The 26,087-nt window shown below is 43.1% G+C and overlaps 6 protein-coding genes and 1 long non-coding RNA gene across 7 annotated transcripts; 3 read left to right on the forward strand and 4 right to left on the reverse strand.

The window, feature by feature from the left end:
- Positions 1–86: 86 nt before the first annotated feature.
- LOC144205260 (polyunsaturated fatty acid 5-lipoxygenase-like) lies at positions 87–4,851 on the reverse strand. The gene is made up of 14 exons (XM_077729497.1): positions 4,601–4,851; positions 3,697–3,895; positions 3,555–3,636; positions 3,363–3,485; positions 3,152–3,258; positions 2,904–3,076; positions 2,669–2,815; positions 2,403–2,606; positions 2,254–2,340; positions 1,969–2,147; positions 1,788–1,909; positions 1,616–1,716; positions 1,360–1,530; positions 87–1,287 (listed from the first exon to the last, which is right to left on the reverse strand). The coding sequence occupies exons 1-14, from the start codon at positions 4,748–4,750 to the stop codon at positions 1,108–1,110; spliced, it is 2,025 nt and encodes a 674-aa protein (XP_077585623.1). The 5' UTR covers positions 4,751–4,851; the 3' UTR covers positions 87–1,107.
- Positions 4,852–5,332: 481 nt separating this feature from the next.
- Positions 5,333–9,786, reverse strand: LOC144205287 (polyunsaturated fatty acid 5-lipoxygenase-like). Its single transcript, XM_077729550.1, has 14 exons — positions 9,489–9,786; positions 8,206–8,404; positions 8,058–8,139; positions 7,872–7,994; positions 7,701–7,807; positions 7,464–7,636; positions 7,242–7,388; positions 6,750–6,953; positions 6,597–6,683; positions 6,322–6,500; positions 6,069–6,190; positions 5,889–5,989; positions 5,638–5,808; positions 5,333–5,562 (listed from the first exon to the last, which is right to left on the reverse strand). Exons 1-14 carry the CDS (start codon positions 9,636–9,638, stop codon positions 5,383–5,385), a joined length of 2,025 nt encoding a protein of 674 aa, XP_077585676.1. The 5' UTR covers positions 9,639–9,786; the 3' UTR covers positions 5,333–5,382.
- A 246-nt stretch (positions 9,787–10,032) lies between these two features.
- Positions 10,033–13,849, reverse strand: slc25a16 (solute carrier family 25 member 16). The gene is made up of 9 exons (XM_077729618.1): positions 13,532–13,849; positions 13,243–13,387; positions 12,722–12,814; positions 12,525–12,658; positions 12,257–12,442; positions 12,116–12,182; positions 11,858–12,020; positions 11,714–11,782; positions 10,033–11,615 (listed from the first exon to the last, which is right to left on the reverse strand). Exons 2-9 carry the CDS (start codon positions 13,352–13,354, stop codon positions 11,459–11,461), a joined length of 981 nt encoding a protein of 326 aa, XP_077585744.1. The 5' UTR covers positions 13,355–13,387; positions 13,532–13,849; the 3' UTR covers positions 10,033–11,458.
- A 625-nt stretch (positions 13,850–14,474) lies between these two features.
- Positions 14,475–15,865, forward strand: LOC144205415 (uncharacterized). Its single transcript, XR_013328082.1, has 2 exons — positions 14,475–15,049; positions 15,210–15,865. It is a non-coding gene; the product is annotated as an uncharacterized LOC144205415 (long non-coding RNA).
- dnajc12 (DnaJ (Hsp40) homolog, subfamily C, member 12) lies at positions 15,626–17,433 on the reverse strand. The gene is made up of 5 exons (XM_077729775.1): positions 17,186–17,433; positions 16,769–16,847; positions 16,399–16,538; positions 16,184–16,325; positions 15,626–16,074 (listed from the first exon to the last, which is right to left on the reverse strand). Exons 1-5 carry the CDS (start codon positions 17,261–17,263, stop codon positions 15,992–15,994), a joined length of 522 nt encoding a protein of 173 aa, XP_077585901.1. The 5' UTR covers positions 17,264–17,433; the 3' UTR covers positions 15,626–15,991.
- A 286-nt stretch (positions 17,434–17,719) lies between these two features.
- sirt1 (sirtuin 1) lies at positions 17,720–22,244 on the forward strand. The gene is made up of 9 exons (XM_077729904.1): positions 17,720–18,167; positions 18,542–18,664; positions 18,879–19,114; positions 19,195–19,347; positions 19,439–19,586; positions 19,663–19,742; positions 20,035–20,218; positions 20,301–20,789; positions 21,225–22,244. Exons 1-9 carry the CDS (start codon positions 17,735–17,737, stop codon positions 21,476–21,478), a joined length of 2,100 nt encoding a protein of 699 aa, XP_077586030.1. The 5' UTR covers positions 17,720–17,734; the 3' UTR covers positions 21,479–22,244.
- A 559-nt stretch (positions 22,245–22,803) lies between these two features.
- Positions 22,804–25,660, forward strand: cacul1 (CDK2 associated cullin domain 1). Its single transcript, XM_077729905.1, has 8 exons — positions 22,804–23,302; positions 23,406–23,532; positions 23,611–23,713; positions 23,790–23,885; positions 23,989–24,091; positions 24,183–24,272; positions 24,414–24,552; positions 24,628–25,660. Exons 1-8 carry the CDS (start codon positions 22,978–22,980, stop codon positions 24,665–24,667), a joined length of 1,023 nt encoding a protein of 340 aa, XP_077586031.1. The 5' UTR covers positions 22,804–22,977; the 3' UTR covers positions 24,668–25,660.
- The last annotated feature ends 427 nt before the right edge of the window (positions 25,661–26,087 follow it).

Below are 26,087 nucleotides of genomic sequence, written 5' to 3' on the forward strand. Positions count from 1 at the left end.
AGTAGTGGATGAAGCATTTTGTCCAAAAAATGACTAAGTGTTTCAGGTAAATGAATGAGGTAAAAGTATAAGTCATCAGTCTTTCACCTCTGTGGTCCTGGGTTCAAATCCCAGTGCAGGCAAAGATTTTCCAAATATTATTCAGTTAAAAGAATTAATTTCTAATGCCTAAGTGTTTAAGTGTATAAGTCTTCAGTAGTGGATGAAGCATTTTGTCCAAAAAATGACTAAGTGTTTCACCCCATTTCCTTGGATAAAACGTTTCAACACCTATGTATAAGTGGGGCACGAGTTGGTGTAGTGGGTTGCACACTCGCCTTTGCACGGAGGGAACGTGAGTTCGCTTCCCGGTGTCGGCGGTTCACTGACCAAGCAAGCGGTCGAGGGTCGGCCGAAGGCCGACCCGAGAACGCCTTTCGCACAGACAGGTCCATCAAGTGTCTTCCGAACTGCCGAAGGCAGTTCGGAATATAACCTTTTGCTGAAAAGTATGACTAAGTGTTTCATAAAAATTAAAAAGTTTTTCTTTTTTTTTCTTCCCCTTGTTCCATTTTCCAGACTACATGCTGTAGTGATCAGCCAAACGACGACAGCGGGAATCGAACCCAGGTCTCCCAGACAGGAAACCTGTGAACTAACCTCTGCGCCAACCAAGTGACAACACTTTTCTCTGTAATCATTTGAGTGTCTTTCCAAGAAATACACAGAAATAACTAAGTGAAAATGTGTGCCGACAGCGGGAATCGTACCCAGGTCTCCCGGACGGGAGTCCAGTGAACTAACCTCTGCGCCAACCAAGTGACTACACTTTCCCTAGTAATCATTTGAGTGTTTTGACAAGAAGTCCACAGAAACAACTAATGAAAAAGTGTCACAAATGGGAATCGTACCCAGGTCTCCCAGACGGGGGACAAGTGAGTTAACCACTAGGCTACCAAGTAGCTACAATTACCTTTTGTAATCATTTGAAGGTCTTGTCTACAAATATTTAGAAACAATTAAGAGAACATGTTTCCCAAATGGGATTCTATAATGTTATTTTTAATGGAATAAAGCCTTACTATTTTGTGTCGTTTTTTAAGAGAAAAAGGCTTACCAGCCAGTGGGTTAAATAGCCACACTGTTGGGTATCTTATCGGGCGACATGTAGGAGTAAGGACATTTCAGCTCACGGTTCCTGGCCTGGATGCCCTCGCCGATCTCTTTCAGAGTCTTCTGGAACTTCTCTATGTAAGCGTTGATCTTTTCATCCACAAAGTGCCCGTCGGGATATATTCCCAAGTAGATCTGGAAAGAAAACGCGTCAGTGCGGGCAACTTCTCGGGACGGACGTGATCGCCTACGCGTCGTAGAAGTTACCTCATTCTTCTGGTACTGGCTGAGCGCCCAAACCGCCCCCAAGTGCCACGTGGAACGACCTCGATCCGGGAGGGTTGCCATGATCAGGCTCATGTCCGCTGAACCTTTCCGATCGGGCGGAGGCTTCCGCATGGTGGATGGAGCGTTAGGAATCCAGGCGTACCAGTCATACTTTGCCATGGGAGAGAGAGAGATTTTCACATTGAAGCCGGCGGAAGTGACATTTCTGCGAGAAACGGCAAACGGGGCGGCATACTTGTCCAAAGTTGACGGCTGCGTGTTGGGCTGAGGCAGTGAACACAATGATGGTCAAATATTGGATCAGTTCCTCGCGGGATTGAAGCGATTGAGGGAATTCTGCACGCAGTCAGCGAGTCATTAGCAATTTCTTGCGTATGATACGCATGGCGCGGCCCAACGTTACCTACCGCTTTGATGGAAGTCTCTCATGCCATTGTCGTGTACATCTTTGACAAAAGCCTGGATTTCCGGGTCTCCCCGAACCTCTTCATCGCCACTGTAGTACGCGTGGATGACGTCGAACACAAAGCTGAGAGAGGAAAAGTCAAGTATGGGTAAAAAGTCTTGGTTCCTACGACTGGGCTTTACCTCTTGGTGGCCTCCCACACTTTGCGGCCATCGTTTCTGTAGAAGTAGGGGGGTACCTCCTGCTCGCTGTCCATGCCACGAGCTACCATCTCATCGGGGAAGCAGAGAGAAGTAAAGGTCAGGGTCTTCATGACCTTCTGAACCAGTTGGACGTGACCACCTCCACCTGTGGCGTTTGCCTTCAAGTGGGGACAAGGAAGGGTTCATTAATAATTATACATTAATATAAATATAAAATAATACATACATCCAATATAGGACATCTCTAGTGCCTCAAAAACTGACCTTATCGAAGAGACCCCGCTCACAGATCAGCTCCTCTCTGGCCTTGGTGTTAATGGCAATGGTGAAACGGATGTGCGGAACGAGTAGCTGTGAAGAAGAAGCTCAGTTATACAGGCTATCTATCGCGTTTTATGAACCAAAGTTGTCACCTTGAAGACGGGGTGGACAGCGGCGAGCTGTCTGAACATGGCGATAGCAAACATCTCAGACATTAGATGTGTCCTCAGCAAGTGTGTGACCGTCTGATGATGCTGGAAGTCGGACGAACGCACCCACATCTTGGCCAGGAGCCAGTCGTACTCGCCGTCTGAAGGCAGGAAGATGGGGTTGCTCTCACCTGGACTCTGAGCCAACTGACACGCAAGGAGAGATAAGAGTGTTAAAGTAGCCGGAGACTAGCTGCTCCTCAACTTACCTGTATGGCTATTGGGATGACGTCGTCCTCTGTATTCTTGTACAGAAGACAAATGGGCGCTGTCATGTATTGTGGGGCGCGAGGGTCCGTGTCATTGGCTTTGATGCCATCTAACACTTCGTAATCCACCATGTAGATGTTACCAGCCTGGAGCCATCATAATATAAGAGCCCAGAATCAAAAATGACAGGGTCTGAGGTTTAAAGTCATGCTTTCAAGAGTCGTAGTGATGTACCTTGACTTCCTGGTCCAGAGTCAAGCCCCTCTCCAGGCTGCCAGCCACCATGTCATTGGTAACAGGAAACTTTGGGGGAATTGTGCCGATTTTTTGGATGAGGACGGGATTGCAACCATTCAGGAACTGGTAGCCAAATAGGAAATCCTCTTTCCAGTGTTGCATCACGTACTCTGCAGGAAAAGGTGACATTTACATCAAATCAAAGATTGAACAAAGTCAAACAAACCAAAGCAGGGGAGGCGGACCTGAACTGTTGTTTTTGATCCTCAAAAAGATCTTTTTAAAATCAGCAAAGTCCTTCCAAGATGACTGGAACATGTGTACCAAGTGGTTCAAGAAAAGGTTGCTGATTCTGCAAGGCAATTAATTCACTGTCACAACTTTGGATGGGCTGCCAAGTCTTCCGAGTCTGGAAGACATGACTGTGCGTGCCATATCATTCAAGGCAATACGTACGCTTTGCTGTAGTTTAGCACAAAATCCAGTCCTTTGTCGGTGTCAAATTGAATATCCCGGGGTAAATCTCGGTATCTCTTGGCGTCGATGCTCATAGGAAATCCCGGCTGCCACCAGGTCCACCTTCAAGGTACGACAGGCCGTCACAGTGCAGGCTTCTCGCCAACGGGTTATTGGTCAGAATCAGCTTACCCATAGGCTTTGCGTCTCATTTCCAGCTCTTCTTTTCGGTGCTGCCTGAGCAGGCCCGTCTTTTCGTCCTGAGGCAATTGAGCTGATGGAACAACAAAACATGTGAATGACGAAAGTCCCAAGATGGGCCATTTCGGAATACCTCGCCCATCCCGCAGCACCACTTCTTTGTCATCTACCAGCCAGCGATAGCAAGGAAAGTCCAGGTCTTCTCCGCCCGGAGTCCTCACCGAGACATATCTGGCGTACCAGTCGTCCTTTGCCAAGCGCGCTTTCTTCTGCAGCTTCAGCAACACAATCTCACCCAGGTTCTCCTCCACCGTTATTGGGAAGGAATCCACCTGTGAGCAAATATGTCAATGTTTGTGGTTGGGATTCTTGTCAAAACTGCCAATTTGGTACACTTTCCCAATGGTCATCAAAATCACAGATATAGGTAAATACTTTATACTAAGGGCGCCAGACGTTCAATCCATTTCAGATGAGTGTCATTGGCCCCTCCCAGTCAAAATGGATTAGACCTCTAGCACCCTTAATTGTGACCAGCCTGATTATTGAGAAAATGTAGTTATTTAATATGTCATAGTTGACCACAAAAATCCAAATGTGTCAACTTTTCAGCCTGCTATCACATTAAACTACCATTGATTGACATATCTCCTTTCGCCAGGCAAACCAAATTTGCGGATGTCGGCTTTGAGCCATCCGTTTGAACCCAAGCCAGGGTTGAACTCGTTTGAGGACTTGGTTGATAACATAACCAAGTTATGAAAAAAACATTGAGAGCTCAAGTCTTGACAGGACAAGAATGGAAAGCCCTTCAATCATCCATCAAGCTGGAATTCCAATATAAAAAAAACATCCAAATTAATCACGTCAATGTTTTCTCGGTAGAAGCATTGGAAGGGTTATATAAGTCTAACTCGCATACTTCCTTCAGGCGGTGGGGCGTAACATGACACCCCCTTTTTTTTTTTATATATCTGCAGATGTTTCCTTGGAAGCATATTTAAAAAGAAAAAAAAACACTATGAAGTGCGACTTACTGATCCTCTTTCAAAGTCATCATGTAGCGATTTATCCAAAATGGTCTTCTGGCTGCAACCCAGGGTTCCTACCAGCGTGATGTAGATGGAATTATTTGTCCCCGACCTGCCTTGAGTTCCCGTGGCGACGGTCACCATGTACGAGGGCATGACTCTCTATGATTGAAAAGCCTGAAGACAAGTGAAGGCAGATATGGGAGTTGCTCCCAAATGATTGTTAGTCTCCTCCTCGAGCCCTTTTAAATGCTGCTTTCGACACCGGAAGGCTTTTTTTTTTTTAAGTACTGGATATAGCAGTGTCATCCTAACATTTACCAGCTGGCGATGTCACAATGAGTACTTGGATGTTCCAGGCAAAAAGGTTGGAATCAACTAGTAAGACCTGGAATCAATTAGTATGAAGTAACCGAGACAGAAAGCTGTCCAGAAGCTCGATAATGATCCTGATGATTTGATTCAGGTGTTGGAGGAGGGAGACCTGGAAAACAAAGTGGAGAGGGTCCCTCGAGGACCAGAGTTAGGCACCCCTGATGAACATAGTCAGGCTTTTTGGTCAAAAACAGATGACTATGGTAAACAGTAAGGCTATTTTAGAAGGAAATATAAGAGCATGTTATATAGTAAGACTGTTTTTTCCCCTCTCTGGCAACCCTTGAGAGGATGAATGAACCAAGCCATGGTTTTGTCAATGTATTATTTTGTGTGGTGAGAGAATGTAGGTGACGACACCAAGAGGTGAATCCGTCATTTTATTGCGCTTGAGACGACAAATACATTCGCATTCACACAGCAACACTATTGGGTATCTTATCGGGGGACATGTTGTAGTAGGGCAGATTCTTGCCCTGGTTCCGGGTCTTGATGGCGGCGCTAATTTCAGCCAAGCTCTTCCTGAATTTCTCCATGGCCACCTTGACGGGCTTCTCCACAAAGTGCTCGTCCGGGTACGATCCCAAGTAGAGCTAGAGGGCGCCACAGAGGGAGCAGAAGCTTGGCCGAGTCTCCCGACTGGGACGAACTTTTGGCGAACTGCCTACCTCGTTCTCCTGGTACTGACTGAGAGCCCAGACGGCGCCCAGGTGCCAGCTGGAGCGCCCCCGGTCCGGAAGGCTGTTGATGATCAGGTCCACGTCGGCTAAACCCTTCTGCGTGGGGGGAGGTCTTCGCATAGTGGAGGGGGCATTGGGAATCCATGAGCACCAGTCGTACTTGTTTTTTTGGAAGTACACTTGTGTTATTTTCTTTCAAGCACGTCGTAATTTAGTATTATTTAGCAATTTTGACATACTTGTCCGAAGTTGACAGCAGCATGTTGAGCCGACGCGGTGAACACAATGACGGTCAAATACTCGATCAGTTCTTCGCGAGACTCCAGCGATTTGGGGAACTCTGCAGGAAAGTGTAATATTGAGAAACAGGCCTGGTCCGGATGTGGGTGGCCTGGTGGCCCCCCATCGACTGTACCCACCGCAGGAATCCCAGTCCTGCATCCCGGACGTACGCACGTCTTTCACAAAAGCTTGGATTTCCTCGTCTCGTTGGACCTTCTCGTTGCTGCCGTAGTAAAAAGTCACCACGTCGGCGACAAAGCTTCGAATAGAAGGTTGATGTGGTATAAATTGAGGTACCCAATTACAAAACTGGCATTAAGAAGGGGATTTGGGGGCTTTCTTCAAACGCCTGTTTTACTATTTCTAATGGCCAAACCAGACTGTTCTGACCTCTTGGTGGCCTCCCACACTTTGTAACCGTCGTCCCTGTAGAAGTAGGTGGGCACTTCCTCCTGGCTGTCCATGCCGCGAGCTTTGATCGTGTCGGGAAAGCAGAGCGACCTGAAGGTCAGGGCTTTGTTGGCCTTCCCGACCAGCTGCATGTGACCGCCTCCACCTGTGGCGTTTGCCTTGACAGCCATTTGCAACACGGAAAAAATCGGATTTAGGAGCTTCTTCTGTTGAGTACTACTAAGGGCATTACGATTTCACATCACTATTCTCACCTTGTCAAAAATCCCGCACTCACAGATGAGCTGCTCTCTGGCTTTGGTGTTAATGGCGATGGTGAAGCGGACATGCGGAATGAGTAGCTGCGAATGAAGACATGTATTTGGCCAGGGTGTCACTTCAGTCGGCTCGGAGAGCGAACTCGCTACCTTGTAGACGGGGTGGACGGCGGGGAGCTGTCTGAACATGGCCACGGCGAACATCTCAGAGATCAGGTGCGTCCTGAGCAAATGTGTGATGTTCTGGTGGTGCTGGAAGTCGGCCGAGCGCACCCAGATTTTGGCCAAAAGCCAGTCATAAGGCTCATCCGTGGGTAAGAAGATGGGGTTGTCCTCACCCGGAGTCTGAGCCAACTGGAAGATTGATTGATTTGGGAAATGAAATAGGGAAACATAAAAAAAATAGGATGAAGTACAGTATTAGCCTTTTCTTTCAAAAACAGGAAAATGCATTTCAGTCATTGTTCATTTACGATTTCACTGAAATTGGCGCTGTTTACGTCAGATCGGGTAACTTTGTTGAGTGGGACAAGAGAAAAAAAAATTAAAAATGGAAATGATCTCTTTTCTATTAATCCTATACATTACATAATTATCAACGCCTCAAATCCATGGATGGCAATGGCTTTAATAGCAGCATACCTGTATGGCTATCGGCACAATCTTGTTCTGCATGTTTTTGTACAGAAGGCAGATGGGAGCTGCCAGGTATTGCAGCGTGCACGGATCCGTACAGTTGGCTTTGATACCATTCAACACCTCGTAGTCCACCATGTAGACGTTGCCAGCCTGGAAGCACAACAGATTACAAATAATGGTGGGATCCATCCATCCATCCATCGGACTGTCCGCCGAGAACCTCACCTTCACCTCCTGTTCTAGAGTCAACGATCTCTCCAGACTGACAGCCACCATCTTGTCAGTGACGGGGAACTTGTCGGGAATCTTGTCCACCTTCCGGATGACGACGGGATTGCAACCATTGAGGAATTGGTAGCCGAACATGAAATCCTCCTTCCAGTGTTGCATCACATATTCTGAAGTGCACAAGAGTGACCAAGCCATCGGATATCGGAATCCCGGACCCCGTCGGAGGCTGACCTGAGATGGTGTTTTTGATTCTCAAAAAGATCCTCTCGAAATCGGCAAAGTCGCTCCAGGATGATTGGAACATGTGCATGAAGTGGTTGACAAACAGGTTCTCGATTCTGGAAACAGCAAAAATGAGCTTTTAAGAGCCGTCATGGCGGCAGGAATCCCGGCGAAACATACGCTTTACTGTAGTTTAACACGAAATCCACTCCTTTCTCGCTGTCAAACTGAATGTCTCGGGGCAAATCCCGGTGTCTCTTGGCGTCGATGCTCATGGGAAAGCCAGGTCTCCACTCCATCCACCTGAACGGGACAAAAGACGAGAAGGGGTCGATCGGCCCACCAAAGGCCTCGCGCCAATCCTACCCGAAGACCTTGCGCCTGCTTTCCAGCTCATTCTGACGGTGCTGCTTCAGTACGGAGATTTTGTCATCCTGAGGCAGGCGAGCTAAGGGGGGAACATGGCGAGGCGGGTCAACAGGGTGAGCTGTGGCTATCTGGGTGGTGAGTGTACCTTTCCCATCTCTCAGCACCACTTCCTTATCGTCCACCAACCAGCGGTAGCAAGGGAAGAGCACGTTGTCTCCCTCTGGAGTCTTGACCGAGACGTAACTGCAGTACCAGTCGTCTTGCACCCAGTACTTCCTCTTCTCAAGCTTCACCAATAAAAGCTCGCCTAGGTTCTCGTCAACCCTCACCAGGTAGGAATCCACCTGAAACCGGATAAAACAAAGGATTGGAATGTCTTCTTTGGGGGAGAAGAAATCCTACATTTATCAATAAAAACATACATTTTGGACATTTCATTGTTTTTGTGAATGGAAATAAAAAGGGATTTTTTTTGGTCTCAAATGTTTTCGTGCGACCGTAAATGACCCCAAATTTTGACCCCCCCAAAAAAACCATCCACATATTTTTCTAATTGATTTCCAATAGAAATCATGAGCCAAAAGGAACTAAATTCCCTGCCATTGTCTACAATTCATTGAAACTGGGAGGACAGTCTGTGAATACAAATTCCCCAGCGACATTGACAATGGGAACCAGTGAGTAGAAAGGACCACGCCAAAGTATTGGTTTCAAATAACCTGAAAAGCTCCAAAACAAATAGAAAGTGACTAAAATTCTTATTGTTACTCATGGTGATGATAACATGGTGTTGTTCTCAACCAGAAATGACTTTTTGATCGGACTAATTGCCTAAACTTTGGACTTGGGTGAGGAAAGGGACAACAGAAAGTGTTCATGATTCATCGATTAAATGGAATGGGTGGTCTTGGATCTTGAGAAGGGACAAAGCCTGCCAAATAATTGAAGAGCAGTGTGCAGAATTTGGCTGCCAATAGGAAGCTCGTTTCAGTTTACACAAGAAAGGGGGTGGGGTCAGTGTAAAAAGAACAGGTGTGTAAAAAAAAAAAAACTAAAAGCACCTATTGTGCGAGAAATGTCCAAGATGACATGTTGGGAAATGCGAAACGGTACACATTGTAATTAGTTAAACATTCATAAACACATAATAAAACATATTTTCTACTTTTTTTTATAAATATTTAGAATAAACTAAATTTATGTTTCAAGTCAGCCACAATTTTAACATGTGATACAGACCCCAATTTTCAATGAGTATAGTATTTCTTTCATGATTAGAATCATTTCTAGTGATTAATTAAATCCAAAAACTATTAAAAAACAGGTAAAATGAATACAACAATAAGACATCAAGATCCATAGTATGTAAATGTCAACACAGCAATTGCATTGGGACCATCCTAAATATCAGCGGCGAGTTTTACTTACCGCGCCACGTTCAAAGTCATTGTAGAGCGGCTTATCCAGCAGAGCCCTCTCGCTGCAGGCCTCGGTTCCCACCAGCGTTACGTAGACGTAATCGTCCGTCCCCGCAAACCACTGGCTCCCCGTGACGATGGTCACTGTGTAAGACGGCATGGATGGGAAGAGAGCAAAAAAAAGGGAAGAAAAAAAAAAGACTTTTCCGGATTAAAAACAATCAATTGCGATGCCCATTCGCCTCAGCTCGGCCAGTACAAAAATCAATTTGCCCAATGTCCTCACTTCTCTTACACAAATGCCACAAGAATGCGTAACTCTGCAAAGCAGAAGTGGGCGGTGCTGGACGATAACAACAGTGACTGGCACTCCTTGCTTCATTTACTAATCCAAATAACCCAGTTTTGATTGAAGCCTCCCTTCATACGACAGGTCAAATTTAAAAGTCAAATTTTGATGTGATAATAGACAATGCAATGCCTGGGAGGATGCAAATGTTACAGTACAGCGGTACTCATACACAAAAAAATAAAAGCAAGATGACAGTTTTGAGTGGACTAATTAGAACACTATTTAATGTCACCCACTTTCAAAAAATAAAAATACAAATAAACAGACAGGTTAAATAATGCAGTATTGACATTTGAAGGCCTTTTTTCAGTCATTTCTTAAAACTTAAATTGATCAAGTAGCAAAGCACATTCTGTAATAGCTAAAAGTATGTAATATACACATTTAAGTCATTAATTCTGTTTTTGATAATGAGGGAAAATAAACATGCTTTCTGGGGGACAGATGTAAACAAGTTTTACCATTTAAAAGCATGAAGGCCAGTTAACTTGATTAAAATAAAGTCATTGGTTGCCAAAGATCATCTATTGCAATCAATGACAGTTTAAAAAAAAAAAAAGAAAAACCTGACATGTTTTTTATGCATAAATTTGCCCATCAAAAACTGCAAAGAACAATTGTTTTTGTAAGCAAAGAATCAATAAATAGTAAACAGTTAAAGTGCAATTTTCGGATCTACGTACATTCATCGGAGATTCAAACATGGACGCCGCCGACATTAAAAATCCCAAACGCTGCAGATTACAACTGAATGAGTTAAAAAGTTTGGCAGAAAGAGAAAGCATTAAGAAAAACTTGTCAGTTTTTGAAAATGTCAAAAAATAAATAGACTGCATTCTGTTTGTCTTTAAGGCTAACACACTGATGGTGGCACCCCAAATATTTCTACTAAAGCCCTGAAATGACCCGAAGTTTGATTTCAGTTTTCTCAAAGTCATCACAAAATAAAATAAAAAAGTCATTTAAATATAATTTTGTAATATGCTAGAAATATAGTTTATCATTTGCTGATTTAATCATTGTTTCCAGCTGCCTGTTTTAATATACTTGCTTGTCATTAAAATCGGAATAAACAGAGGTAGCTTGACTTTTGAGATTTGATTAAAATGTGCATTCAAAAATTACTGCACAATTTAATTAAATAAAGCATTATCCTGTGATTATATAAATTCTAGATTTTTTTTAAATTACATTATATTTAAACATTTCATTGGAGGATTTTCCTATGGTCTAGCTTTACATATTAGAGTATGTTGGCAGTAATAATAATAATACCATTGTCTATAACAATATCTTCTCGTCATCAAATTGTTGATTTAAGAATAGGTAAGTGCACTCTAATTAAAATTGGACAAAACATCTCATCTTTGGGATATGATGTTTGGCTAAAAAGTCAAATGCCTAAGTATTTATAATCAAGCTCAAATTCATTTTGCTTTTCTATTACTATTCGTGTATTTATTTACCTCGTTTTGAGATCATGGGAAAATACCCATATAGTGTGTAAACAAAAAGGTAAAAAATAAAAATCCAAAAGCCAATCTAGCAAAATCAAATGAAACTAATCGTTTACAATTCGGCCAGGGCCGTCATTGGAAACCACTAACATACCGGCTGAGCTTCTTCCTTTAGTTTAGATGGAGTAGCTGCTTCATGAACTCGTAAGTGGTGAAGGCCACGGCTTGAGACGGCACGCATCGGATATAATTGAGAGAGAGGCCTCGATATAAGCCGTTCTTAATGCCGTACTCCGTGTATACATACGAAAGTGTTTTGCTCAGGGACCTGTCAAAAGGGACAGAGTACACACTCATTGCCTCTCTTCTTCTATGACTTAGAATCACACTATGTTTACAGTATTATAAAAAGGCATCAGTACTTACACACACTTATGCGAGTCAGGAAGTACAGATCCCAGTTGCATCCTTCGCCGAGCAACGTCTAAAGGATAGCTGGTAGAACGAACAAACAAAAGTACATTTATTTTAGAGTGTGCCATTTCAGCGGGGAGGGAGCGCCAGGCTTACGATATTGTTTGAGCAATGGCACCGGCGACACCGCCGCACAAAAGGTTGACTTTGGTCTTTAAAACCAGCACGTCGGGGTTGTCCGAGGACGGCCGACCCAACGTTTCGGGGAAGTGTTTTAAGCCCAGGCTTTTTAGAGTGCCGAAGGTAAAGAAGGAGAAACCTGCGGGGTTAAAACACATGTGATGAAATCACCCTTCACTCTTTATAGCGATGAAATAAAAATGGGGAAAATATGAAGATATATATTTTTTTCACCTGCATAAGGAGCCATTCCAATGAGAGTGGGTGTAAGCCCCCGGTAGAAGCCTAAAAATCCACCTTCCTGTGCCGCAATACCAAAAACTGTGAGTGGGCCTGAATACTACTTTCCGACCAACGTGATGACCGATACCTCACCTTGGAATAAATGGTCTGAAAAGCGTTGACGATTCCAGTGTAGCGATGGTACCCGGTCACCTGGAAAGCCAGTCTGGCTCGAACCACGTCCAGCGGATAAGTAAATATCACCGCCGTCATACCTGCCATAGATCCGGCTAAAAGGCGGTGAATAGGGCCGGCGATCCCAACTTGTTTACTGAGCATCTGAAAAGCCAATTTAAAAAATAAAGACAAGGTTTAGTGGCAAATTGGAGTGATGACTTTGACAACAACAGAAGCACTCTACCTTTTTATAATTGTCAAAAGCCATGAACTGGATGGCACCGTAGGGAAATATCCTCACCATCATGGCCCCATTTCCCTTATACAAACCCCGGAAGCCTTCTTTTTGGGGCACGGCTTTGAGAGTGGAAAACACACCTATGCACAAAAATTTGATGAGAGGATTGAAGTCACTTTAGTCCTTATTTGGAGATACTTTACCTAAGTGTTTGTAGTGAGGATTCTGGGCTTGAAGCAGAATCTTGATTCTGTCCAGGGGAGCGATAGTCGTCTTGGCACAGCATCCTGCCACACCTATCGCAAAAAAATAAACTTCAAATCAGCATTTACATTAAAAAATGTGGGTATATTTCAGTGCCATTGAAGATGATGGACATCATGTGACTTATAAAAACAAGTGGGTGGCAGCAAATAAACATGTATCCATTCACTTCAAATGCAAGCTGTCAAAAAGCTTGATACCGACCCTCATTATTTTACTCATGTGTTTTGGTGGATCGAGACACGGAAAAACAGACCATATAATGGCTCTTGAGGACTAGAGTTGGCCATCCTTGTACTGTATTTCTACATAAAGAACGATCTAACATTTTTGTGTTGGCTTATACAAGTACACACTCACTGGAGGATAAATAAGGTGGGCAGTGGACATGAGAAATAGAGGAAAGCAAGGATCACAATGTCTCCACGAGGCTGAATAATAACAATGTGTTAGGTCCTACCTCCAGCAACAAAGGATCGGACCCAGTAGTGGTCCCTCTTGGTTGGAGTGCTGCTGATGGTTGGAGATGTAGAGACGGTAGAAGTGGCAGAAACGGCAGCCTCCGGTGTCATCCTGGCTGCTTTACATATGCAACACGTGCATAGCTGTTAAGCACAAATGAGCATTTTATCATTTTTTCCGATCATTCTTCAGGACCATTCATCCGATTAGATTTTTTTAAACACGATCTCGAGCTTTTAGTGGCCAGTAAAATGCACACAACGCACTGTTTTTACGACATGACTTACTTAACATGAAGCAGATCGAAGAGCAATTATTCTTCCTCAATATATTTTTCCGGATCCCTTTTAGACGGAAAGCATTAGAGGTGAATGTCGTCTAAAATTCATAATTTGGATCCAAAAATTCTTGTAATTATAAATTAGAAGAAGTCTTCCGCATTTCATCGTAGACGGCGATGTGCCCTTCGCTCTTGGTTTACTGTCGCACGCTAATGACGTGTTGATGTCAGTTTTGCGCGACACATTTGTAATTTTCATTTTCACATACTTGTCCGCTAGGTGTCTCTAAACCACATCGTGACATCACAGATCTAGACAAAACCACTAGTGGTAGTGGAGCATCTCGCCGGGTGCGGTGGCTCGTACTTGTAATCCACGCTTCTGGGAGGCTGAGACTGGTGGAATGCTTGAGCTCAGGACTTCTGAACTGCAGTGGACCATGTCGAACAGGTGTCTGCACTAAGTTCGGCATCGATATGGTGTTCCTGAGGGAGCTCAGGACCATCAGGTCGCCTAAGGAGGGGTGCACCGGCCCAGGTCGGCAACGGAGCAGGTCAAAGCCCCCGTGCTGATCAGTAGTGGGATCGCGCCTGTGAGTAGACACTGTAGTGCAGCCTGAGAAAAATAGCCTGACTCAGTCTTTTTAAACAACATTTATCATAAATAGAGGGGTGCGCCTCCTTAGAAATACCCCGAAGCATGAGTTCAAAAGCATAATTTTTAGCTCAAATATTTTATAATTGCACATTCACAAAGTAGATGCGCCCTTACTATCACCTTTCACTAGGAGACAGTGTATAGGAATCAAAAATATATATTTTAGTCAAGCAATAAAATGACCGTTACATTTATTGACATCACAGTACTGAGTATTTGAGTTATGTTGTATTTTAGAATAGATTGATGATGTTTAAAAAGACTGAGTCGGGCCATTTTGCTCAAGCTGCACTACAGCGTCTACTCACAGGCGCGATCCCACTACTGATCGACATGGGGCCTTTGACCTGCTCCGTTGCCGACCTGGGCCGGTGCAGCCCTCCTTAGGTGACCTGGTGGTCCCAAGCTCCCCTGGGAGCACCATATCGATACCGAACTTAGTGTGGACACCCGCTCGACATAGCCCACTGCAGCTCAGAAGTCCTGAGCTCAAACACTCCACCAGTCTCAGCCTCCCAGAAGCATGGATTACAGGCATGCGCCACCATGCCCGGCGATGTCAGACTGCACTCCTAGTGGTTTTGACTAAAAAATGTGTGACGTTGCCACGGACAATGGCGACATCTTGTGTGTTTAGTCGACAAGTACTGATATAAAAGCGTGTGCCTGTTTAACTCATTGATTGTGCACAGTTGCTGCACTCAAAGATGTGTTCCCTGTTTTGACTGTACCCAGTGGCGATTGGTGGTACTGCAGGGTAGACCCACATTCTGGACTTTATCACTTTTTGATCAATACATCAACTCAAGAAATCAGCCGTCAGCAAAATGATGACACTTGCAAGTGGCAAAGTTTAACCAGAAGGGGGTATGGAGTATGATAATTAGTCATTATTTTTGCAGAAATAAACTGCCTTTATAATGGTAATTGAAATAAATCATTTTTTTAAAATTGGTTGAGCAGTATCTCTTGCAGGCTAAGGCATCAAATATGAGTATAAAAGACTGAGTCGCGTTATTTTGCATAGGCTGCACTACAGTGACTACTCACAGGCGCGACCCCACTACTGAGCAGTACGGGGGCTTTGACCTGCTCCGTTGCCGACCTGGGCCGGTGCACCCCTCTTTAGACGACCTGGTACTCGTGAGCTCCCCCAGGAGCACCATATCGATACCGAACTTAGTGCGGACACCCATTCGACATAGTCAGCTGCAGATCGGAACTCCTGAGCTCAAATGCTCCGCCAGTCTCAGCCTCCCAGAAGCTTGGATTACAGGTGCGAGCCACCGCACCCGACGAGATGTTGGACTACCACTGGTGCTTTTGTCTTTATCTGTGACGTCACGGGGTGTTTTGGTGACGCCTAGCGGACAATTATTTGGAAATGACTCGTTATTGTCATTTAAAATAAAAATTGATTTGTGCAGTAAAGATGAGACAATATTACCGATATTAAAGTATATTTTAATGATCACGTATTTGTATACTCTAGGAATATCAATTTTACATACTATGACTACAACTTATGTCTGGCCATCAAGGCACATATAAGTGAACATCAATTCTCAATTACGAAATTGAGATAATAGTTTGGATTGGCTGCAAAAGTGAAAGGTTACTAAAAATGAATGAATGTTTGGATTGAAATAATGGCACTTTTATGTGATTAAAAGGCTAATATCATCTATTACTTCCTAAATATCTACCGAGTTTTGGGTTTCTTTCACTTGATTTGATAATATTTCACACTTTCATCAAACTTTACACACAACATCACAGTTTGAACACGAGAAATAATAAGATGTCAATTTAAATATCATAATTACGGAACTTCTGCAGCAGGGTGGATGGTGAGTCAGCAGCCCAACGGAAACGGTGTCGGCAGTCATCGTCTAGTTAGCAAAAGAAAAAGTGTGTTTATTGGCATTTTTAAAGCTTGGAAAAGAGATAGGTGACTGAAAAAAAGTTTGAGATATTGATTGGAATTTCCAGATGATTTACTTGAAGATAAATCTTCTTGTGAGTGGATTGTCGACGCTTCAGGCTGGCGACAAACATCCTCAAAATTCCCAGTGATTTCTCTTTCTGCCTTTACAGCCTCCAGCATGGGTTCCTTCTTATTTCTTACAGCCCAGTGCATTGACTGCAAACATGTTTCAACTTAGATCGTAAAAGCCATTTTCCTCGCTAAAATACCAAATAAAGACATGACTCACCGTTTTCACACAGTCCTTTAAGGCCTGCCAGTCTTGGAATGGTATCACAATTCCACTTCTTTTCCAAAGATCGTAATTTTTTCTTGTTGCGTCATTGCATAAAACCTCTTTGGCTTCCTGAAGTTTTTGAAACTCTAACACTGCAAAAAACAACAACAACAAAAAAAAAAACGTAATATCATAAAGCAAAATCGTATAACATAGACAAATACAACCCACTAAAATACAATATAATATTTTGGTAAAACCGACTACTGACAACAATAGACGTCTAATCCATTTGAAAAGGGGGAAGTCATAGGGTGAAGAAACTCACATAATTGGACGTCTATCGTTGTCAATGGCACAATAAGAGTTAAGTAGAGAGTACCTGCTCTGGGGTTGTCTAGGTCCTTGTCTGGGTGGCATGCCAAGGCTCTGATCTTGTATTCATTCACAATTTGTTCTGTCTGGAAAGACAAAAGTACCCAAGTTAGGACCATGTATACATAGTTGAATGTGTGTAATGATATTGCCAATTATTATATTTGCATCCGAGTAAGTAGACTATAAAAATGCTGTCAATATCTATTTCTCGGTGTGATTTTATAGCTTTGTCAATAAAAAGTAGGAAAGCCATTTGTGGGTTTGGAAAGAGACGTCAAAAAAGCTCCCAAAACAGCTGACACCAAATTCCTTTAGCTCTTAATGCGAATTATGCATTAATCCATTTTTATCGTTTCTCCGTTTGGTTTTGAATCAATAACTCGTTTAATTACAGGCCGAGCATCATTCATCAGCAACTTACCGATGATAACTCATCACACCCTAATAAACCGTAATAATCGTCTAAATCCTCGGGTTTGCATTTCAAAACGGCTTCCATTAAACCGTGTAAATGCAGGATTCTTCGAAAGTGGCGGTTTGAAAATAACACGCAATCCAAGTGAACGGTGAAATTTCCTAAATTACTAAGGAATAGAGGGGCGGGGTCAAATATGACGTTTTTCTCAATGGAAACAAACGTCAATGCATCCCCACCAATACTGTACAGCATATAAATGCCATATAAACAATGCTAGATGGAAGTTCATTATTGCATACTGCCACCTATGGTACAGGAGTGGAGAAAATAGATCATTTCGGCTGGGCATCTGCAGATTACTCAAGAAATTGGTAAAGTACGGTATAGACATGTGTGATCGTTTATTTAAAAAAGGGGGAGAAGTAATACTTTGGGCACAGAACAGGCGATTATAATAGAAATACGTGCTTAAAAAATATTAACCGTACTTGAACGCAGCATTTTTTTCATGACAACGACGTAAAAAGGGGGAGGTCGGATCTGTCCGTCTGCATGTCACGTGACCTATGCAAATGCGCCAGCTGTCTGGAGGGGGAGGGTTCTGCTCACTTCGCTCGGCGGCTCTGCGGGCTGAAGATGGCGGACGAAGAGAACAGTCTCGGAACGGCCTTCTCGGGCGCCTCTGCAACAGACGAACCCGCCGCTAAAAAGATCAAGATTCCCTTTGCGACCAACAACGTAATCCAAACCACCGATGCCGTTAAAACGCCGTGCGTATCCGGAGTCACGGAGAGTTTGGAGGCGGCGGGCAATCGCGCCCAGCCAGCGGAGAGGGAAGCAAAGCCGGCGATGGCGGTCGAGCAGGCCCCAGGAGCGCAAGGCGGAGACAACAATGGCCACGGACTGCTCCTCTCCGAACCTTTTAAGCCCGCCGTGACACCAGAAGACAGCGCCGCCGCGCTCGGGGCTTTCGAGACTAGTGTCGGTAAGGTCTAAGGCGCACATATCATACGCGATCAACTGCCTCTTCCCCCAGGCATCTTCGTCTTTTAATTATAAGAATGGAGCGAGATCCAATACGTTGAAGTTAAAGCCGGACTTTTTTACGGAATATTAGATCTAACTGACAAACAACTGCATCGGGCAAGAGAAATATTAAGCGTCCTTCGCAGAGATTTCGTGAATGGACTTGTTCGCACACTCAACTTTTGGAAAGAGTAGCCTAACTTTTTAGTTCTCCTACATACGTTAGCTTTGGTGGGTTGTGCTTTTGAAATCTTTAACAGAAATGGTAATGAAACTTACCACTGTACTTGTTGTAGTAGAAGTAGTAGTAAATGTTCCAATGTTTCTACTCAGGTCTCACTGGGTGTGTCGATTACCCTTCCAATGGTTTGTCCGTCACACCGGAGCATGTCACTGAAGAGGATGACCGATCGTCCCATGCCAGTTCCAGCGACTGGACACCTCAGCCACATATTGGTAAGTAATAAAAAGTGCCATGATGAATCCAGTCAGTTTTCAGGGTGGCCAATTACACACTCTGAAATCAACAGAGAAAGAAAAATTGTAACACCCAACCCACAAAGGCCTGGGCCATTAACTGACATATTTTTTTTTAATTGTGGATATTTTGATATATATTCGAACCTGAAAAATTGCTCATCTTTTGTAATGATGCTGTCTCCTTGGCCAGGTTCCTACAGTTTCATCCAGCAACACATAAGAGAGACTGACCCAAGGATCATTTTAAGGGAGCTGTTGCCCGAGACCGTCCTTCCACCAGATTTGGACGACATGACGCTATGGCAGATCATCATCAATATCTCTGAACCCCCTAAAAGAAAGAAACGCAAGGATATTAACACATTGGAGGATGTGGTCAGGCTACTCCACGAAAGTAAAAGGATTCTTGTACTGACCGGCGCTGGGGTAGGTACATTGAAGTACTTTTTTACAGTAGTTGTTGTCCATGTTTTTATTTTTTACAATTTTTGGGGCTCTTTTCTCAGGTGTCTGTCTCGTGTGGGATTCCCGATTTCCGCTCCAGAGATGGAATTTACGCCCGTCTGGCCGTCGATTTTCCTGATCTTCCAGATCCGCAAGCTATGTTTGACATTGAATACTTCCAAAGAGATCCAAGGCCATTTTTCAAGTTTGCTAAGGTTTGCTTCATGTATGTTTATTCTTGACAATTTCGCGGAGTTGTGACATGTCCGTCGATTGTGATCAGCCCGTCCGTCGTCTTTGCCGCAGGAAATCTATCCGGGTCAGTTTCAGCCTTCGCCCTGTCATAAGTTCATATCGATGATGGACAAGCAAGGCAAGCTGCTGCGCAACTACACGCAAAATATTGACACGTTGGAACAAGTTGCCGGCGTCCAGCGAATCATCCAGTGCCACGGTAAGAATGGCCGCTGTGGACATTGTTGATCACAAATACAGCTCTTCAAAATGTCTAAAAAAATGGACTCTTTCAGGGTCATTTGCGACTGCTTCTTGTCTTATCTGTAAATACAAAGTGGATTGTGAAGCTATCAGGGAAGACATTTTTAATCAGGTATGTATTTACATTTGTTCAACTTTGCTTAAACAATCTTATGTTTATCTTAGTTTGGATTACATTTGTATAGTATAAACTGTGGTAAAAAGAAATCTTCAATTTTTAGTATCGCAAACTCCACCAAAAATTTACCTAGGTCTACAATGTCTTCTGTGTCTGTGCTTGCTACTGCAACCAAGGGAATTTCCCAAATATGGAATGAAATAAAGTTCTAATCTAGTAATCTAATGTCATTTTTTTCCCCCTAATATCATTCTTCCCCAATTTCTAATGTACACTCTGCTTGCAGCGCGTCCCCCATTGTCCTCAGTGTCCGGATATTCCTTTGGCAATAATGAAACCGGACATTGTCTTTTTTGGAGAGAATCTTCCGGAAATGTTTCACCGAGCCATGAAACAAGACAAGGATGAAGTGGATCTTTTGATTGTCATCGGGTCTTCCCTTAAAGTCAGACCGGTCGCCCTCATCCCGAGTATGCTCTTGCACAGACTATAGTCATCTTATTCTCGTGTATGTTGCACAGTGGCTAAAGTGTTTCTTGCTGTCCCATCCAGACTCCATTCCCCACGAAGTGCCTCAGGTCTTGATCAATCGGGAGCAGCTGCCTCACCTAAACTTTGACGTGGAGCTACTGGGCGACTGCGACGTCATCGTCAATGAGCTTTGTCATCGACTGGGCGGGGACTTTGAGCAGCTCTGCTACAACACCGTAAAACTCACTGAGATTACGGAGAAACCCCCCCGGTTACCGGAGCAGCCGTCGCCACGCGAGGCCTCGTCCGCCGACTGTGACGGAGCGCCGGAAGATCCCAAGCAAAACGACACAGACTGTGTTCTAAAGCCTTCGCCGCCCAGTCCGAATGTCACGGAAACGGAGCATCATGACGCGCTTCGAGAGTGTTGTCCTAGCGAAGAGTCGCCGGTTAAAGACGCCACCAAAGAAGACACCCCGGAACCTAGGAGTCAATCTTCCCACCATGAATTTCGACGACGCTGTTGGATGAATCGGATCAACCAAAGTCCGATTAGCAAACGCCTTGACAGTAAGTGTTGAGCAGATATCAATCTAGATTCTAAATTCAATGATAACAAACTTGGAGTCTATCAGTTGTGCAAATATTGGACATCTCATTTTGGGTTGCGTGGGCCACAGGGTTAACCCTTTGTATACAAGTTAATGTTTTATGAATAACTTTACAAAATACGAGTGAATACAATTTTAAAAAATCAAGTGAAAATTAATTTAAAAAAAACTGAAATACACTGATTATAGCCCTCAATAGTACTAATGTTGTAAATTTTAAATCTCATAGTATTTAACCCATTGCCTGCCATTTATAATGATGTCTAGTTATTTTAAACCAAGTCTCTGCATCCCCACCACTGACATTCAATGAGTTAAATCATTCATTCATTTTCTGTACCTTTTTTTTTAACCTCACAGTGGGCGTTAAAGTGATTTTGCTTGTCATCCGCAGCAGGCCAGTACCTCTTCCAAGCGCCGCATCACTACATCTTCCACGGAGCCGAAGTTTACTCCGACTCGGAGGACGAGACGTCAAGCTCGTGCGACAGTGACAGCGAGGAGTCGGAATGCAGCGCCGACGAGGGAGAGGAGCGCAGTGAGCCTGAGGAAGGCGAGGGAGATGCCATGCAAGACACTTTAGCCAACGACAGTTTGCAGACAGACGGCGAGGACGACGAACAAATTCAGAGTAATACGCTCCTTTAAAAGGCAAAGAACTCGACTTTTTGTATATGTATTTATAGCTATACATATAAACTGTATATGTTTCATATATTTTTGACTCATTAGACTATTATTTTTCATAAATTGGAAATTTGTGACAATTTATGTGAATACCGAACACATTTTTGTGCCCACTTTAGTCACACATTTTACAAATTGTACACACTGCTTCCTTTGAAATCTCTTTTTGTATTCACGTTAGGAATTGCATCCATTCATCTAACTGCAACTTCCGACCAGACGGTAGCTTAAGCTTTAAGGCGCCATTTATCAGGCAATGTGGGATATGAACGCTGGTTCAATGTGATGTTTTGATACTGTTTTTTTTGTCACCATAGCATGAACTTTTCAGTCAAATGCCTGCCTGCTATGACGTAGCCTCTGATGGCTTGCTTGAACATTTTTGGCTTGCCTAAGAAAAAAAAAGTTCAATTTTTTGCCGTTCACATGCAGCAGTTAACAGTCAACTTTAAGTTTGAACCAAAGAACTTTCATTAATGTGATCTGGTTTTTGTGATCAGACTTGTATATTTCTCATGTCACTTGAGTCCTGCAGAGAGATTATTCAAAGGTTCCTTCAAATGTGGCAGCTACTTTTTATGATCAAGCTTCTTATTTTTATACTCAGCTTGGAGACATACTCTGCAAAGGGTAGATGATGTTTTTTTTCCTGTACAAAGTTGGTCTTTGTTTTATTATGAAGCCTTATGTTCAATCAACATTGAAAAAAAATGCAGTGTTCATGAAACTCATTGTTGTTTTTGTATCTTAACAAACTAGACGTTAGATGCCCGAACAATTACTTGGCCCTCTAACCAATTGGACGTCTAGCACTGTCGATGGCACTAAAAGATGAACATTTAAAGCCAGTTCTCCCGGTTTAGATAAATTGGGTGTTACTGTCAATGGCATGCAACAAGTTACATCATTATAGAATGTGACTTGGGGGGTGTGGTCAGTCAATTTCATTTTATAATTCAGTTTTTACTGAACAAATAAAATACAAAGATCTATAAACGAGCTGTTAGGCTGTTTAAAAGCAGGGAATTTGTAGGATTAAAAAGGGATGAATGAAAAATAATATGCAATTTTTTCACATGTTTAAACCAAAATGTTATTGTCAGAATATAAATAGAACACAATAGCCGTAATTGCAAGGTATTTTGAAACGTACACGCACATTTTTGCTACATAAAAAACGTTTGCAGATGAAAGAAACCGGATTGGTTAGATTACTAGTAGTATACTGTGGTTCATATGCCGAGCCACTTGTGGGTGGTACCGCACCGCCTCATCTTTCGTCTTCACGTAAATGACGTTGTGTAGAAGAAGACGTAACGTCACGACAATGCCGTAAAGCTCCCGTCATCAACAACGCCAAGGCAAACTCCGCTTCAGGTGCTCGGAGCGCCCATGTCTCGACCGACAACACTACGTTAACACCTTTAAATGCTCGTTGTCGGCTCGCCGGGATTGTTGGGATGGAGGCTATGGAAGATGACAGCTCGGACGTGAAAGATGATCATAATCATAACTATTGTGAGAACGATGGCAGTAAGGTTCAGATGCGTTCAGGCAGCCGGCTGTCTGATGGGACAACAACTTTCACTCAGCCTCAACCGCCCTGCTTAACGCCTCCGGGAGTGGAAGATCGCTCGGTTCCGAGGAGTTTACTATGCAGCACTTCGGGTTCCAAGATCATGGACTCAGACTCTGGCAGCGAGTGTAGTGAAGACCCCGAATCCGCGAACCCGGCGGCCGCATCTGCTCAAGACAACTTGACCATTGACTCCACTTCCAAGTTTGGTAAGTGACTCGCCCACTTATCCGATTCCGATCGGACACTTACAGGTCGTTTGAGGCAAAAATCAACTTTAAAATGAAACAAAACACTTCTGTCTATGCCCAGAACTGAACGCAACGGCCGTGCAAGACTATCGCAACAACCACTGGCCAAACCTGGAGAAGGCCATTGACCGACTGCTTATTCAGAACCCCACAGAACACATCTCTGTTTCATATGCTCAGATATATAGGTATTTATTGACTGTATTCATCAAGTCCTTGTATGTTTCCGTCCACTATTTATTCTACTTACTTATTTTGTTTTGCAGTTATGTCTACAAGTGTGTTTGCCAGCAACACTCAGAGTTGCTTTACAGTGACCTGAAATCCAAAATCGCAAACCATCTCCAACGAGTGTCCGCCGAGCTGAACGTAAGATAACCAATTGCCTGCCCACCCGTTGCGGTTAAAATGACTCAAGGGCCTTCTGGTTTTTGATACATTTTAGAACATCCCACTGGAAAACCTGATCGAAAGCTTCAATGAAGCACTGACGCAATACGTTGCATCTCTTCAGTGTATTGTCCCAGTTTTTATGTATTTGGTAAGTCATTTTAAAGAAATGCTACTATCATTTCTCAACTGTCCACACACATGGAAAACGAGGAGTCCAGTTGATATAGATTTCTCACAAAGTCTGTTAACAGAACAAGTTCTACATCGAGTCAAAACTCAATCGTGACCTGAAACAGGATCTGATGAACCTGTTTGCTGATGAAGTTGCAGAGAAATATGTCAACACGCTCATGCGTAAGTATTTTGCTTTGTTGTTTGTGTGACTGCTGATTATGAAGTGTAGATGGCAAAATTGTCACTGACCTTTCATGGGTTTTCCTTGCAGCTCTCCTCATTAAAGCTCACACGGTGCCCTTCAAAGTGCAGCCATCAACAATGGCCAGTGTGGTGAAAGGACTGTACAGCCTAAGACCAGGTGGCCCACTGCAAAATATAATTTGTTACACTTTCACTGATCAACTCACTCGACATAAACACTAAACATGGAATTATTTAGAATCCACCATAGGTTAATCTTATTTAACTGCCATTGACAGGGCTAAACGTTGTTTTACAGAATGGGCACAGTTGGCCCCTGTTCTTTTCTCTGACTTTATTCCTCAAGTCAACCCCCCCGCTATGGAGTCTCTACTTCTGGAATATGCTGCTCGTGACCAGAAGCTTCAGATGGAACTATCCTTGAATGGCTTTTCACGGTTAGCTTGCAATTAACATCTTATATATTTGGGTTAAGTTCATTTCAATAAGATTGGACTTTTTGTCTTTTTCAGAGGAGATCAGTCCCTCAAACGAGCCAACGATGACCTCTAACGGGAACGTGAACACCTGCATTTATGCGGCCCAATGGCGTCGTAGCTCTATGTGAAAGGGACCGAGCGAAAGGGTTGGAATTGGCCGGCTTCTGCGTTTGCATCAGAGGCGAGGAAGAAAATCACAGCTCGGTTATTACATGTTGCTGATAAAATCCCAGATCCTTACATGAGCACCATTAATGCTGTGGAGAAGAGCTCGGCAAGGCTTTTGCTCTGATCGTATATCATAAAAAAAATGATACTACACTGGTAATATTGTATTCCAAATATCTTGAGGAAGAATAGGCTAAGTCCTGTGCTGCTAAAGTTCCTTAAAGTATGTTTGAATACAAATGACATAGTTTCACTCCTTGTGACTGAAGTTCTCCTTCCAGTATGTTAGTATACATTGCCTAGTTTCACACCGTGTCAGTGCCAAGTGAGCCACGTGACCACAAGAGAGTGCAGCAGGAAAATGGGAACTAAACTGTGATTCTCCATCCATGTTGTTGCCTTTTTGAGCGTCTTGGTAAAGCCAGTTGTGTTTCCAGAACCACCAAAGACTTGCAGTACAGTAATGATTGATTCAAAACTATTGAAAACCTGTTAAATATGCATGTTTTCTGGTTATGAGTATTTCTATTTTTTTAATACTAACAATTTGTTGGTTCTATTTGAAATCAGAACTGAAATTTGTGTGTGTTATCCTTGCATGTGAGACTTTTTGGTCGTTTAAGTGCCAGAAAGTGTATTTTGCAATGTTGCGAATTAATGTCAATGTGTCAAGTCAGAATCTTAACATGAGGGATATGCAAATATGAAAAAGAATGTGCAGATCTACATGAAAAGTCTTGATAAATCTAATTAATTCTGCTAACTATTACACACACTTTTGAGTGTGATAATTCATTTCGCTTTGTGTGTCTGCACTGTTTAAAGTGTATTTTTTTTTATTTCTGGAGTTGGAAATGTTTGTCATTCATTAAAATAAATATTTGAATTAATAAAGGCCTACAGTATTAATTTTGTTTACCAATACAACAAGTTAAAAGTGCTAGTAAAAAATCAAGCATATTGCATACATACAAAATACAACAACAACAAAAACACAGTACCACACAATTAGTCCAAATGCTTCAGAAATACAAAGTTCTCAAAATCATTTGATGAGCAGTTCAAGTCCATTTAAATTCAGTCCTTTCATTTCAATGTCATTTGACATTTCAAAGTTGTTTCATTTCCAAGTCATTTAAATTTAAGCTTATTTCATTACAAGATAAATTCTCCCCATTTGCAAAGCCCTGCCAGTCAAAATGGACTGGACATCTTGAGCCAACCATGGCAGACAAATGGTTATTTTGTGGCGTTGACAGTGAGGGTGTATGAGGGCCTTCTAAATCTGTAGAACCCTGCTAGATTGTCTCTGGCACAGCGGCGAA

Source organism: Stigmatopora nigra, chromosome 12 (assembly GCF_051989575.1).
Source record: "Stigmatopora nigra isolate UIUO_SnigA chromosome 12, RoL_Snig_1.1, whole genome shotgun sequence".
NCBI classification, from domain to species: Eukaryota; Metazoa; Chordata; class Actinopteri; order Syngnathiformes; family Syngnathidae; genus Stigmatopora; species Stigmatopora nigra.